The following is a 14,151-nucleotide window of genomic DNA, read 5'->3' as shown; positions in this document are numbered from 1 at the left end:
CTTGCAAGAACTACTGTGTGTGATACTCCAGAAAGCTATTGCGGACAACTTGTCTTACTGCTCCTCAGTCCTCTTTAGAGCTTTGTGTTTGAAGGATTCTTTTTCTCCCATTCATAGCTATGACTTCAGATCACATGAAGGCATTTTTTCAAATGCCTTTGTAGGTGAGGTTGAACAGGTGCTAGCAATGAAAAGTTCCTTTTGGTATAGACCAGTAGTGGTATGCTACCGGTTCGGACCAGTTTAGCCAAACCGGTAGTAGAAAAAGCCTCTCACATCAGCTGAGAGGAGGAGAAAGAAGAGAAAGGCGCAGGATTGGCTCTCCCATCCATCCCTGCACCTTTCTCTTCTTTATTCTCTCAGCTGATTGGCGCTGCAGGCCTCAGCTGGTGTGGGGAAAGCTGCGCGCGCATTAGGTGCATGTGTGTTATGTGCACGATTGCTGAACCAGTAATGGAACAGTTAGGATCGCACTGCTGGTATAGACTTCTCTGTTGTGGAATTTTATTTATTTATTTATTTTTATTTTTATTCTGCCTTTATTATTTTCATAATTAAATCTAGGGCATCTCCAAGGAAAAGTTTCTGACCTCTCCTCCCTGGTTGTCTTTTCAGTTCCATCAAATTAATTTAATTTTCCAAGAATTTTATCTCTTCAGTTTTATTTGTCATTTATGTGGGATTTAATGTTGCATCTTATTTTACATCATCATTATTGTTGTTCTTGTCATGATGATTTGGTCACACAGCCAGCTAGATGTTTAGATTGGATTTGGCATTATCCACTTATCAAGCCCTTCCCAAGGAATTGGGATAGGCAGAGGTTGTTCAATCATATTAAAGATATTGTCCCAGGATGTAAGCTGTTCCAAGTAAAATTGCCTTTTGTAATTGACTGATGAGAATTTTATCAATGCCAGTGGTGTTCAAGTGGTGCTCCAGATGTTGTTGAGTTACAGCCAAAGTGCCTATTGCTATTATACTATCTTTGCTTTTTCTTGACACAGTAATTCTATTTGCAGATCTTTGTATTTTGTTGTTTTATCCAGTCCTCTTCTCTTCTCTTCTGCTGTCTTTCGATGCTCTAGCATACACCATCCAGATGATTTGTCTTTCTTTTCAACAATTGTTAAGTCTGTGGTGGTGCTGTTATTATTAATTTATTTTGTGCTTTCAAATCATTGCCAACTCCTGGCAACTGCCTAGACAAGTCCCTACAATTTTCTTAGCAAGGTTTTTCAGAGGTGGTTTTTATCATTGCCTGCTTCCTAGGACTGAGAGAAAAGGATTAGCTCCAAGTCACCTAGCTGGCTTCATGCCTCAGGCAACACTAGAACTCTCATGGTCACCCAGTTGCTAGCTTGAAGAATGCCAAGATATTTGTAGTGATCTTCTTCATCCACACTGTTGATGTTATTTCCGTAAGACATCCTAATTCCTTCTGTTTTCACCATTTTCTTCTATTGATGGGAAGGGTGGTACTTTTCTGTAGTCCAAAATCCACTGTGGTATATTGGCTATATATTTGGACAATTTTAAGCAGCAATTCCATTTCAGATACTGTTTTTCCATACAATTTCGGATCTTCTGTGTAAGGGAGGGGAGGTAACCTAGCGGATGTTTTTGATGTTTCATAGCCAGGTCATGAATTGTTCAATATTGTTGACAGAGGAATCAGTATACCTACAAACAGTAGTGGTGATAGTGAGCCTTTAATTTTTTTTTCCTTTATTAATGTTAGCCTCTTCCAGTCTATCATCATTGATCCATGGTGTTATTGAACTTTGCATAAAACTTCTGATGTTTCTGCTGACTCCTGTTAACCTCTTAGCATGTGATTATCCAGTTATGTGGCAGGGAGTCGAATCAGGTGGGATGCTACCGTTTGCCCGGCTCTATAGAACCAGTAGCTCTGAAGAGCAGCAAACACCGAACCAGTTCGGTGTTTGCTGCTGTACCTGTCCTTCATTTCCTACTTTTTCGACCTCAGCTGCTTTGCGCGGCACAGCTGAGGTTGAAAAAGCAGGAAAAAAGTGGCTTTTCAAATGCTGCACACTTGCATGCAGCACTTTTCAGCAACACCGCTTAAGGATTTTTACATGTGCACGAAGTGTGCATGCGCATGCAAAACATAATCACTGAACTAGTAGTAACACCGGTTGAATCCCACCCCTTCTTCCTTCTATTAAAGTTTAACAGAATCATCTTATTGATTAGGAGCTGATCTCTTGTCCCTCAGCTGTTTGGGCTCAGCTGCACAAAGAATTGCATTGTTCCTTCTCTGTCAGGTGTTGGTTGATTTATTGCACTCTCACAGTTGTTGAATTCGTAGAAACATTTCCGATTCAACTGAAATTTAAGATTCTGCCTTCAGTGTGCAATCTGCTGATTTTCTTGGCTATGGCTGTTATTTGCTGCTTTATTATTTCCAGAGTTCCCTTGATTTTATCTCTAGGTGATATTTCTTGATTGGATAATCTTTCGTCCTCTTATTCTTCAGTTTTTCTTTCATCTGTTCCTGCTTGCTTGCATCTGACCTTAGCATCTTGATCACGTTTTCCAGTCTGATCTTTTGGTGGCGCACTGCTTGATTTCCCCACCCACCCCATGTGTTTGATTTTGCACCCAAAGTATTCAGTTACAACTGTGGTCATGCTATTCCATTAGTTGGCTTGTTTCTTCCAATGTGCTGATGCTTTTATTTAATACTACAGTACAGGTAATTCTCGACTTAGTTCGGTTAGTGACCGTTTGAAGTTACACCGGCACTGAAAAAAATGACTTATGACCATTTTTCAGTTATTATCGTTGAAGCATCCCTGTAGTCATATGATTTACATTTTGGATGCTTGACAACTGAGTCACATTTATGACGGTTATAGTGTCCCGGGTCACACAAACACCTTTTGTGACAAACAAAGTCAAAGGGGAAACCAGATTTGCTTAACATCCATGTCACTCATTCAACAACTGCAATGGTTCACTTAACAAACGTGGCAAGAAAAGTTGTAAAATGGGGCAAAACTCACTTAATAAATTTCTCACTTAGCAACATAAATTTTAGGCACAATTGTGCTCTTAAATTGAGGACTACCTGTATGAGCATTTTTTAAAATACTTGTAGGAGCTGGGGGAGGTTTTGTAACAAACTTCAGTACAAGAAAATTTTGTTATTTTTGTACTGTTCTAGATGCTCAGTTATTATTTGTTTCACTTCCTATGATTATTATTATTAAATTCATTGCACAAGCATCTTTTTGGTGCAATATCATGTACTTAGAGTTATCATATGGCTGCTTCTTAACTTCACAGGTTTTGTATCCCGCCCCAATCTGAAGAGTTTAAGTAACACGCAACAAAGTAAAGCCATTTTGATGTAGTGGTTAAAGCACAGGGTTAGAAACCAGGAAATTGTCAGTGCCAGTACCACAAAGCCAGCTGGGTGGCTTTGGCCTAGTCACTTTCTCTCAATCCTCAACTCACTTCCCCAGTAAAAATGGGAGAATAGAAACAGAAAAGAAATTCAACTAACATTCAACCAATTCACGGCAAGTGACCGCTAGAAACATTTAATCCTGGTTAAAAGCATGGCAAAAAAACAGCATTGTTTTAACAAGTTTATGAGATACCAGAAGGGAGGTTTGAAAGTGGTTGCGTGTTCTAACTTTTGCAACTTATTCCTTGATTCCACATGGTTTTGGAGATCCTCAGCAGAGATTCTGTCTCCACTGCTACTTGTTAATCTTTCAAAGAGCTTGGCCATGACTGTGCTGTTTTTTAGGCTCACTATTTTTGTTTGGCTGGTGGTACAGTATAGTCATTCTGCTGTGTGCCTACATCTCTGGTTCATTTCAGCCTGAAAAGATGATGGCCAAACAAATGGAGTTCCTTTGCAACCAAGCTGGCTTGGAAAGACGACTCTCTACAGGTCTTTATAGGCAAAGTTCAGAAGAAAGCAGTCCCAATGGACTGACACCAGATCCTCTGGATGGACAAGGTACTGTGTTGCTTTTCCACGTATTATTTGCCATAATACGTTTCTTTTAAAATTAGCATTTTGAGGTTGATGTGATAGTGTTACTATGATGATGATGATGATGATGTTTGTGGTTGATTGAAGAGTTAAAAGTGGACTTGGCATTTTTATCCACCTGTCAAGTCCTTCCCAAGAACCTGGGATTGGCAGAAGTTATTTGATGATGTGAAGGATATTTTCCCAGGATGTAAGCTACTCCAAGTAAAACTGCCTTTTGCAATTGATTGACAATGATTTTTGTCAATGCCAATGAATGGTATTCAAGATCCAGACTTTCTGTGCCCATTATTATTGGTACTATTATTATCCCACCTTTTTATTTAGAATTCAAGATAGCAAACATGCCTAATATTCCTACCTCCTATTTTCCAGACAATAACAGTATTATTTCATGCAGTATACAAATACTTTCATATGGAGAATTAAATTTGCTGAGGTTTAAGGAGTTTTTAGGGTGATTCAGAGACCACAAATGATTTTCCTATGTCCAACCTTTGCCTTAGGAAAAACAAGTTGCCTGAAGTTTATGATTTAATTTATTCAGAATGCTGTGGAGGCAAAGTAATCACAGTTGTTCCTATTTTGTGTGTTTATACACACATCCTACTCCCAAATGCTTCAGGTGATTTGTGGGTCCCATGCTTTTGATGACTATGGAATCATGAAATGACTGAAAATGTGGTTTGGAGCCAAACATACCATATGGATGAAAGGCTTATATTGTGAAGAAGCAAGCAGAAAAAAATTACTTGTGTAAACAATATCTATGTGATACTTTTTACAATGGGTTTGTCTCTTAGAAGGTAGAGTTGGTCCGTGTCTGTTATAACATGCATGTGATTTATATTTGTGCTGATATCTTTTAGGTGAAAGGCCTTTAAATCTCCGTATATCAGGTCTATCAAACAGGCACATGTCACACATTTCATTAGATGGAGAAGCTCCTGGAGTGAAATCCCTTTGCAGTGATCTGAGCCGACAATATGCTGGTGGTGAGGCAAAATCACAATTGTCAGGTAAGGATTTTTTCTCCTTCACGCTGTATCTTGAATATTCTGGGAAGTGTATTAATGAATTAACCTATAAATAGCTAGATTTGTTTGGATTGGGACTGCAACTCCCATTTAACTGCCATCCATGTGGTGAGAGAGGTCTCTTTCCCACAATCTCGTGTAGTTTAATGAAGTTTTGTACCTGATTGATAAGTACCTAAATAATGTCACATCCACTGATACTTAGCATGCTCAGCTTTTTAACAGGAAAATGTGTGGAATTCCAGAACTATAAGATTCCATCCCATACTTGCATCAGTGGCTGTACTGGAAGGAAAGGCATATTATAACTGACATCCTTACCATTCACTCGGTTTGTTTAAGGAAATGTTAGCAGGTGTAGAAAAGCATTTCCAAGCCTTAAATATAAGAGCTATTGTATGCTCAGTATCAGATGACCATGTTATCTGAATTTAGAAGGAACTGTCCCTGATTTCCTTTATGCCCAGCAGGCAACTGTGCTAGACAGCACAGTGTATATATTTTGTTAATTGACAGACATTATTTGCCAATGTTAGCAAATAGATACCCATATCTGCTGGTGCTTCATACCTTAAAATCCAATATCAATGCTACTGTTTTCAAAAGGTTGCTTTTTCTAGCATTACATGCATTGAAAATGCACTAGCAAAATAACTCTTGAAAGTTAGAACCAGCAAGACAAGGGTTAGTTACTCTTAATGGAGAGTAGAAAGATTGACTTTATTTTGAATGGTTGTTAAAATGTTGCTTCAATTGATGCCATTGGAGCTAGGCTCAGAGCTCAGAAAACCTGACTTGTAGTATTATGTTTATCTTAGCTTCAGATTATGGTTGTTTTAATATAGTTATATTTTATTTGTTCTTTATTTGCCATTTGCTTATGGCTTTTTAGTCGTGGTTGTGAGCTGTCCAGAGTCATATATGTGAGATGGGCAATTATAAAAATCAATGGAATGGATAAATAAAGTTGTTGTTTTTTTATTACAAAGTGAGACAACTTAAGCTGCCTCTGGTTATGGAGGAATCTGGAACAGTCATATTTTACATCTCACTATCGTTGTAATCTTTCCAACCATTTTAAGACAACCAAGTTAGAAGTTTGGATATTTGCAGTTTTCACTACCAGGGCTTGTTCCTCCAAAGACCTGCAGCCTATGTTTTGAGGGTCACTGATTCTAAAAATGTGCTGTGACCCCTTTGATCATAGAGGTTTCTGCTCCTTTTCCCTCAAAGTATCTCCACCATGGTGGTTTTAATAAGCTTCCATTTTTTTACTACTACAGTGTAGTAAATAAGATGCTACCTTATATGGTTTTATATACTAGCCATTGGTTACATTGGCCATTTGTACTGTTTTTCAACAATATTAATTTTCTTTTGTTGTTATTGCAGAAGGTCTTGGTATTTTGAAAGATTTTCCTCACTCGGCTTTCAACAACTTTGATCGGAAGGTCATAAAAACCGAGCCAGAAGATACAAGATAGACATTCTGCTGTTGGAAAATAGTTCTTTCCAAATAAAGCTTTGAATGGAAAACAAATCAAGCCTTAATAACCAGCGTTGCCTCATTGAAAAAAAGGGATTTCATAGCCAAAGCCTAAGAACTGGAACAGTCACTAAGTGAGGAGCTGAGAGACAAGTGAAAACTGCAGCACAAGCAGTGGATGCAAACCTGAGAAAGGGGATCTCTACATGGGAAAGGCTCACAAAGTAATACTGTGGGTCCTTGTTATTTAAGAATGTATTATATGTGTGAGTAACGTAATGTTTTTAAACAAGTGTCAAAATATGTATTATGTTGAGTAGAGGTGGCTGCCATTATTTTTACTTGAAATGTCAGTATCTACTTTCAATAGTTACAAGTACTTTTTTTAAAAAAAAACCCTTACTTTGGGTCATGGGTAGAGAAAGGTGCAGGGAGGGAACATAGTGTAAGACACTTAAACCGCAGGTTTGACATGTTTATTTTTTAAAGTGGGGAAAAAAAGCAATTCCATAAAATGTTATAGGAATATAGCATTTAAAAGAGCTGACTGTATTATAACAGGCATTTTATGCTCAGTGTATAACATTCTCAGAGACTTCAGGAATGTCTATCTGTAATGTATTTATTTACACTGTATGCTTGTCTGCTATTTAGGGAGATGAAGAAACACAATATTGTTTCATACTATAAATTAAACAGGGAAGGAAGAAATAAACAAAAATTCATCCCATGGAAATTGCTTGAGCAGACATTCAGATTAAGAGTGGCATAGCACTTCAAATGTTGTCACCAGTTTTTGAACATTCCTTTAAAAAAAATCCCTTTAAAAGTTGGAATATTTCCAATAAATATAATGCCAGAAAAGCAATCCAATGAATTTACATGCTGTGTAATAATCAGTAAAAGAGAAATGGTGGATATCTATTCCACTAGTAGAGGAGAATATAGGATCAACTTTACCAATCTTGTTGATTTCATTCATATATCATATCCTGCCTATCACAAACCGATACATTTTGTTTTCTATGAATGAAGAATTGGGGTAATTATTTATTTAAAGAGGGTTTCATTTGTATGAATGATGGTGCCCCATTTGGTCCACAGTAGTGAAGTAACATCCATTTCTATTCCAGGCTCCTGCACATTAAATATGCTACCAGTATGACATCTAGATTTGCATAAGAAGATCTCTCTATTCAGGGCACATAAATTCTGAAGTTATACTAATGCAATTAAATAAGATTTTGTTCAATCTTCCCCAACCTAGTGTATGATAGCAGTCATAATCCAGTATTTCTGGGGGCACAAAGTTGGAAAGATTACTTGGGTTTAGAAAAAACTGAATTTGCCTACAGTCGATTTGTTGTGCAGGGGTGTGTGTGTTGGTGGTGGGTAATGGAAGTGCCGCATATTCTTGTTAATCTTCTATAATGCAATATTGCTCCTCATTATGCGAAGATTGTGATCTACATATTAGCAGTTACAGAATCATTCCACATACCATGTTGAAGTTGTTAATGTTGTGTGAGGTGAACCTTGTCATTCTTTAATTGGGCTCAATGTAAAACATGTTTTAGTAATTTTCTAATTTGATTTGTGGGGAAAGGCTTCGTGATAGAAACATCAGCACATCTTATTTTGCTGCAAGAAAACTTGTTTTTTTAAAGCAAATGTTTTTTGAATTGAGTTGTACCATTTGATGACAAAATATATTCCAATAAGAATGTGCATTTAATGGATCAAAACACTACATTTGACTTCAGGTGGCCAGTTTCATTATTGTGTGAATTAATGACATTAATATATGTCCATGTTTCCAAATATACTGCTCAATATTAGTTATATCACAAGGTATAGTAGTAATAACAGGAGAATAAGCACACATAACTACCAATAGGACATTTGTTCAATAAAAGCCAATATAATGTGATGTAATAGAGAACTTTCTTTTTAGTTGTATTGACCTAATGTAGTTATGATATTTTTAAAAATGAGATATTTGCTTTTTTTAACAGTTGAGCAAATCATTTCATGCCCCAAACATAGACTGTTTACTTTGCTTTCTTGTTTTGTTTTAAATTTGCAGTATATTGAATAGAGCCATGTTTATTTCTATGAAAGCAGGCCTAAGCCGCTTAGTATGGTAACTATGTTCACACATTGTTTTACATTATTACATGATTTGCTTATTTATGTCTTTGTGTGGTCTGTGAGAACAGCCATTGTGCTTTGTAAACCGTAGGTAAATGGCTAAGTGTGATCTGTGAAACCAGACATTTGTAGTGTATTCAACCAATCATAGCTAACAATATTGTGGATTAGTGCAATGTTGGAATCCAACACTCAACTCTTTACTATTTGATGTATACTATTATAGAAATAAGAACTTGATTAAAATATTCAGAACCCTCCACTCAAGTTTATAAAGTCAGAAAGCACATGGAGACCTGTCTGCAATCTCACTTCCCTCAACCTCAAATTTATCTTCCAAGAGGAAGTGTGTGTTATAAGTTCAACATGCGCTTCTCTGAATGCACATATGAAAAGGCTGAGTCAGCCTTCCCCTACCTAATGCCTTCCAGATGAGTTGGACTAAAGTTATTTTTCCACCTGAGCAAGCTGATTGAAGGTGATGAGAATGATAATCTCACTTTCTAGAAGCCACTTGATTGTATTTTAAAAAAAGCCTTTCACCCTTTGAAGTTGATAGGTTCTTTGTAGAAATTAAAAATGAAGAGATCAGTTGATGGCAATAGAGCCAAATGTCTTGTTTTTAAACTTTTTGACGGTGATGGTCGTGGTGATGGTGTAGTAATTAAAGAGATCTGGGGGGAGGGTAAAGGAAGTGTGATCCATGTTTGTCTGCATTTGTATTCTTATTTTCTGAATTTTTTTGTGCCTTGTTGATTATAAAATAAAAATTGCTTTGGTGAACTTTTTCCTGGTCTATTTTTTTAATGGTTAAATGAACCATTTTGCATACGTTTCAGGAATTGCAGCATATCATTGAAGACAATTGATGTCCTTTATCAAACAGCAATTTTCAACACTATTTCATGGGGGTGCTTATTTAAATTGCCAAATGACCCCCCCCCCCTCCCAAATGAACAGCAATTTGCTTACAATATCCAGATTGATGAATCTTAGAAATTCTATTTTCTGGTAAATGGAACTGTTTGTTTCAATATTGGTATTATAATGCAGCTTTGATGAAAGAAACAAAAAAATTAAGAACATGTTACTAGATTTCCCTGGCTGTTGGTAACATGCACATATATGCAGTCACATTTCCAATATCCAGTCCACAATGTTTCTTAATCATAGCCTGAATTAATGAAAACTTCTTTAAAGTATTTGATAGGTATAATTTAGATTACTGGCTTTTTAATATGGATACAATTATACTTTAAATTACCATTGCTTAATTTACAGCAAGCTCATTTAGCATTCTACGTACATTTTACTAACAAAAAGTTCCCTAAAAACCAGTTTCCATTCTTAATATTACAGATTAGATAGTATGGCTTTTACTAGATAATGTTCTTTCTAGAAAATCCAGGATCCTGTCTGCAGAAATGAACACATTCCAATTTGATTTAATTTTTCTTTATTCCTATGAAGTTATTCTGATCTTTCATAATACATTAAAAATTCTTACCTCCTGGCATTTTTATCTGGTCAATGAGCATGCATATCTAACAGCATGTACCTTCTCATTTAATACTTTTAAAAACACAATTTTTCAGCTGTATGAAAGACTAAAAAAATAATTGCTTTAATTGATAGTGTGTGTGTGTGTGTGTGTGAAACTTTTAAAAATACAAGTATGTATATACACATATACATACATACACACACACACACACACACACACACAAAACATAGAAAATAGCTGAATCTAACGTCCCTTACACCATCAAGAGATTTGCTCACAAATCCATGCTTCTGCTAGAAGGGAACTGGCCTTTCAGAAGTTGGTGAACTGTAACTCCGCAACCTCAGGGAATACATTGCCAATGGTGAAGAATGGTTTGGCTTGTCCATCAGCAACATCTCATGTGCAAGGTCAGAGATATCCAGAGGCTCCAATAGTTTCATCAAAATGTTGAGAGGCCAGGGAAATACAAACTCCACTCCTTTCACCCATGTGCAACATCACAAAGTTGTCCAAAGAGGGCAGAGTTTGTCTCATGAGACACTGCTTTTGTTATCTGCTCCCCTTTGATCCCCCCATAGACTTCCAGGTTCCCCGATTCTAGGTTGTGCTACAATTATGCATGCTAGCATGTTATAGAATTGTCCATACAGCTAGCTTAAGCCATTTTGGCATCCAACTAAGGGATAGACAGTCAAATATTCTCAAGAAAAGCATCTCGGCTATGCCTGAGGCCAGAATCATAGGAGAATTTATAGGAGACAAGCGTAGCATATCTATTAACATCAGCTTCCTATCATTCCAAATATCTGCTGTGTGAGGAAGCTGCTTTATACTGCTTGATTATTACTGCTCTTGGATTGCTGCAACACAGTCTACATGGGGCTGCCCTTACAGACCACACGGAAGTTACAATCACAGATAGTCCTTGACTTGGTCATTTAGCGACTGTTCAGATTCATAATGGGCCTACCTTGAGGTTACTTATTACCCACATTCAAAGTTCCAATGGTTGGGTCCCAATGGTCACCTGACTGAACTCCAGGCATTTAGCCCCACAGCCATATTTATGGCTAATTGCAGTGTCCCATGTCATATGATCAACCTGTTTTACAACCATCAAAACTTAAGTGTCATTGGCAGGGTCTATTATGGATCTAAATTGAGGACTACCTATAGTCCTAAATATGGGGCGGGCACAGTCAAGGATGCCAATGTTATGCCCTTGTTGAGTGAGCTGCACTGGCTCTCGGTTTCCTCCTGGGCACTTTTCAAGGTACTGGTTAAAGCCCTATATGACCAGAGTTCCAGATTATTTGTGGGATTGCATTTTCCTTAAGGACATCTGCCTATCCTACTAGATGTCAAGCCTGAAATTGACATAAGTGTAGCCATTTTAGTTTGTCTTAGTATATATTCTTTTTCTTATTTTTTTCTGTGGCAGTCATGGGGGCAAGGGTTTCGGGCTTGACACATTCCTAAGAGGGGAGGAGTGGAGATAAAGAGAATGTTATGGCTAGATGATCTTTCCCATGGGAAATGAGCTGTCTGTGCTTGGGCCCCTGGAGGTGGAGATTTATGAGAGCAAGCAATGTTGAATTACTTCTATTGGAGAATTGGACTTTTGGGGGGTGTTTCTAACTTCTAATATTGTGGGGTAATTCCGGGCTGGGTCAGATTCGGAATTACCATGGACTTTGCCAATTTGATGTTTTCCTAAATAAAAGAAATCTTTTTGAAGATGGACTTTGTTCTTTTCTTTTAAAATGGATTTCATCACTTGGAAACCTGACACTAGATTGGATAAGGTGGCACAATTTTAGTTATCTCCTTTAAAAACTGACATCTTATGGGACCTAGGAAGCATGCCTTTCTGTGGCAGCTCTGCCTTATGAACACTCTTCTCCCTGATTCTTGGCATGCACACATACCCCTGACTTCTGAAAAGTTCTTAAAACATGGCTCTCCTTTCAAGCACTGGGATAGGGTGAGATTAATGAGATGAACTTGTTGTGGGTTGTATGGTGAAAGTAGGTATGGTGGTGCCACATTTTTTTGTTTTGATTTGGTTTTGGTTTTAATATTGGTGGTTTTAATATTTTTTGTTTTAATACGTTTTATTGTAGATAGATGCGTTATCTTTTGATTGTGAGCTCTCTCCAAGCCTTGGTTCCTGGGCTGCAAGATGGAGATAATAATCTGTAGATCCACATTATGAACCTTTTGTATGGCCTGTTGAAATAGTTCAATTAGAAAAATGTTCCAGCCATTGAAAATACTCAGTAAAAGTATTGGTAAATTGAGAACTGCCCACCTTCTATAGTCCAGTATCTGAGCTAGACTGTAAACCAATGCTAGTTTAACCAACCAAACTCAACATTCAAACTTTTTTCTCACATTGCTAATTCAATTGTGGTAGCTGATATACAACATTTATTTCTTAGACTATAATGTGTTCAAAATGTATGTTTTAATTTTCTTAAGTAATGCAATTTCAGAGAAGTTTCATTCTTTCTCCTACTTAAAAGATTAGAGATAATTGCTTCACTGAAAGAATGTGGTAAGGAGAGAGAAGATATACTTAGAAACTATTTTTCTCCCTTTTCTTCAGCAAAAGTCATCATTTTAGTGGTAAATGGTCAGCCTTCTAATTCTCTTAACTTTGCCACTTCAGGAAGTCAGGGAAATTTTGGTTTTTCAAAAAAGCAAGGGATTCTACAGTACTGTAATCTCAAAGGCCTTCTTGGACTTCACACTAGGAAGACCTCCCAACAATTAGCACTGAAGCATCCAAGGCAAGTTGAGTGAATATGTACATCGTATTGACACATTCAAAAATCCTGCAATGATTCATTTATATTCCTTGAAAAAATGTACACTTCTTACGTTTGGAGTTTAACTGCTTCAGAAATGCCATGTTACACCCACGGGTTCTTAGGAAGGCAGGCCCAGTCTTGTATTCTTTCTTTGCATTGTCCCTACTGATTGCTCACTCAGGAATAAGTGTGTAGGACCAAGCTGAGTAATAGGCTTGTAGGCGGAATCTCACTGCTACCCACCACTGATTTGTGGGGCCACACATATATGTATCTTGTAAGTGATTGACAAATAAAATAAATACTAAATACTAAAATACATAGCTGCTAACCACAATAAAACTAAACAAGTTTAATTATAGGAAGAGGTGCGATGCTTTTATCAGTCTGTTTCTGCTGCAATCATAATTGCACTCGGGACCACGTCCAACATGTTGGCAGTAGTGATGGGAATTGCAATCCATCCTTATTAAAGGTTGGGTTGTGGCAGAATCTCTTTAATGGATTTGTACATTGTGTTCTATTTACCAGTTAATATATGGACATTAAGCCACAAAGCAAGCTTCAGTTTTCTCAGCAACACAGTACAACCATAACTACATTTGGGGGCTGAATTTTGGATGGGTTGCCACCCTGAAACTGACGAAAAAGGAGGTGAAATAATACTATTATGATCTGTAATAGAATGCAGAAGTAGTTGAGTAGTATTTGATTGGTGGATCATTTTGTCCAATCTGATCCCAAAGTCCGAAATAGCAATAGCAATACCATTTAAACTTATATACCACTTCACAGTGCTTTACAGCCCTCTATGAGGTTTACAGAGACAGCATCTTGCCCGCAACAATCTGCGTCCTCATTTTACCCACCTAAGAAGGATGGAAGGCTGAGTCAACCTAGAGCCAGTGAGACCCGAACTGCCAAACTGTTGGCAGCAGAAGTAGAAATGATCAGCAGAAGTAGCCTGCAGTACAGCTTTCTAACCACTGTGCCACCTTGCACAAGTTGACATTGTCTCTTTACTGAATTCAAGTTTCTCAGACCTTTGCCTTTAAATTCTATAAAAGAAGTGTAGAATGAGAAGCATTTCAAGAATGAAGTGTTTGCAGTGGGAAAACAACTGG

At 37.3% G+C, this 14,151-nt stretch overlaps 1 protein-coding gene across 2 annotated transcripts in view; it reads left to right on the top strand.

Moving 5' to 3' along the window:
* NAB1 (NGFI-A binding protein 1) overlaps positions 1-9,490 on the top strand; it is a 57,705-nt gene extending 48,215 nt beyond the window's left edge. For both annotated transcript variants that reach the window (XM_026696892.2, XM_087919788.1), the window contains 3 exons: positions 3,856-3,997; positions 4,903-5,052; positions 6,463-9,490. In XM_026696892.2, the coding sequence (XP_026552677.2) occupies positions 3,856-3,997; positions 4,903-5,052; positions 6,463-6,554 (384 nt within the window). In that variant the 3' untranslated portion in view covers positions 6,555-9,490. The remainder of the gene's footprint in view (positions 1-3,855; positions 3,998-4,902; positions 5,053-6,462) is intronic.
* The last annotated feature ends 4,661 nt before the right edge of the window (positions 9,491-14,151 follow it).

Source organism: Pseudonaja textilis, chromosome 1 (assembly GCF_049901715.1).
Source record: "Pseudonaja textilis isolate UNSWEBS1 chromosome 1, rPseTex1.2, whole genome shotgun sequence".
NCBI lineage: Eukaryota > Metazoa > Chordata > Lepidosauria > Squamata > Elapidae > Pseudonaja > Pseudonaja textilis.
This window is presented reverse-complemented; position numbering and strand designations above follow the sequence as displayed.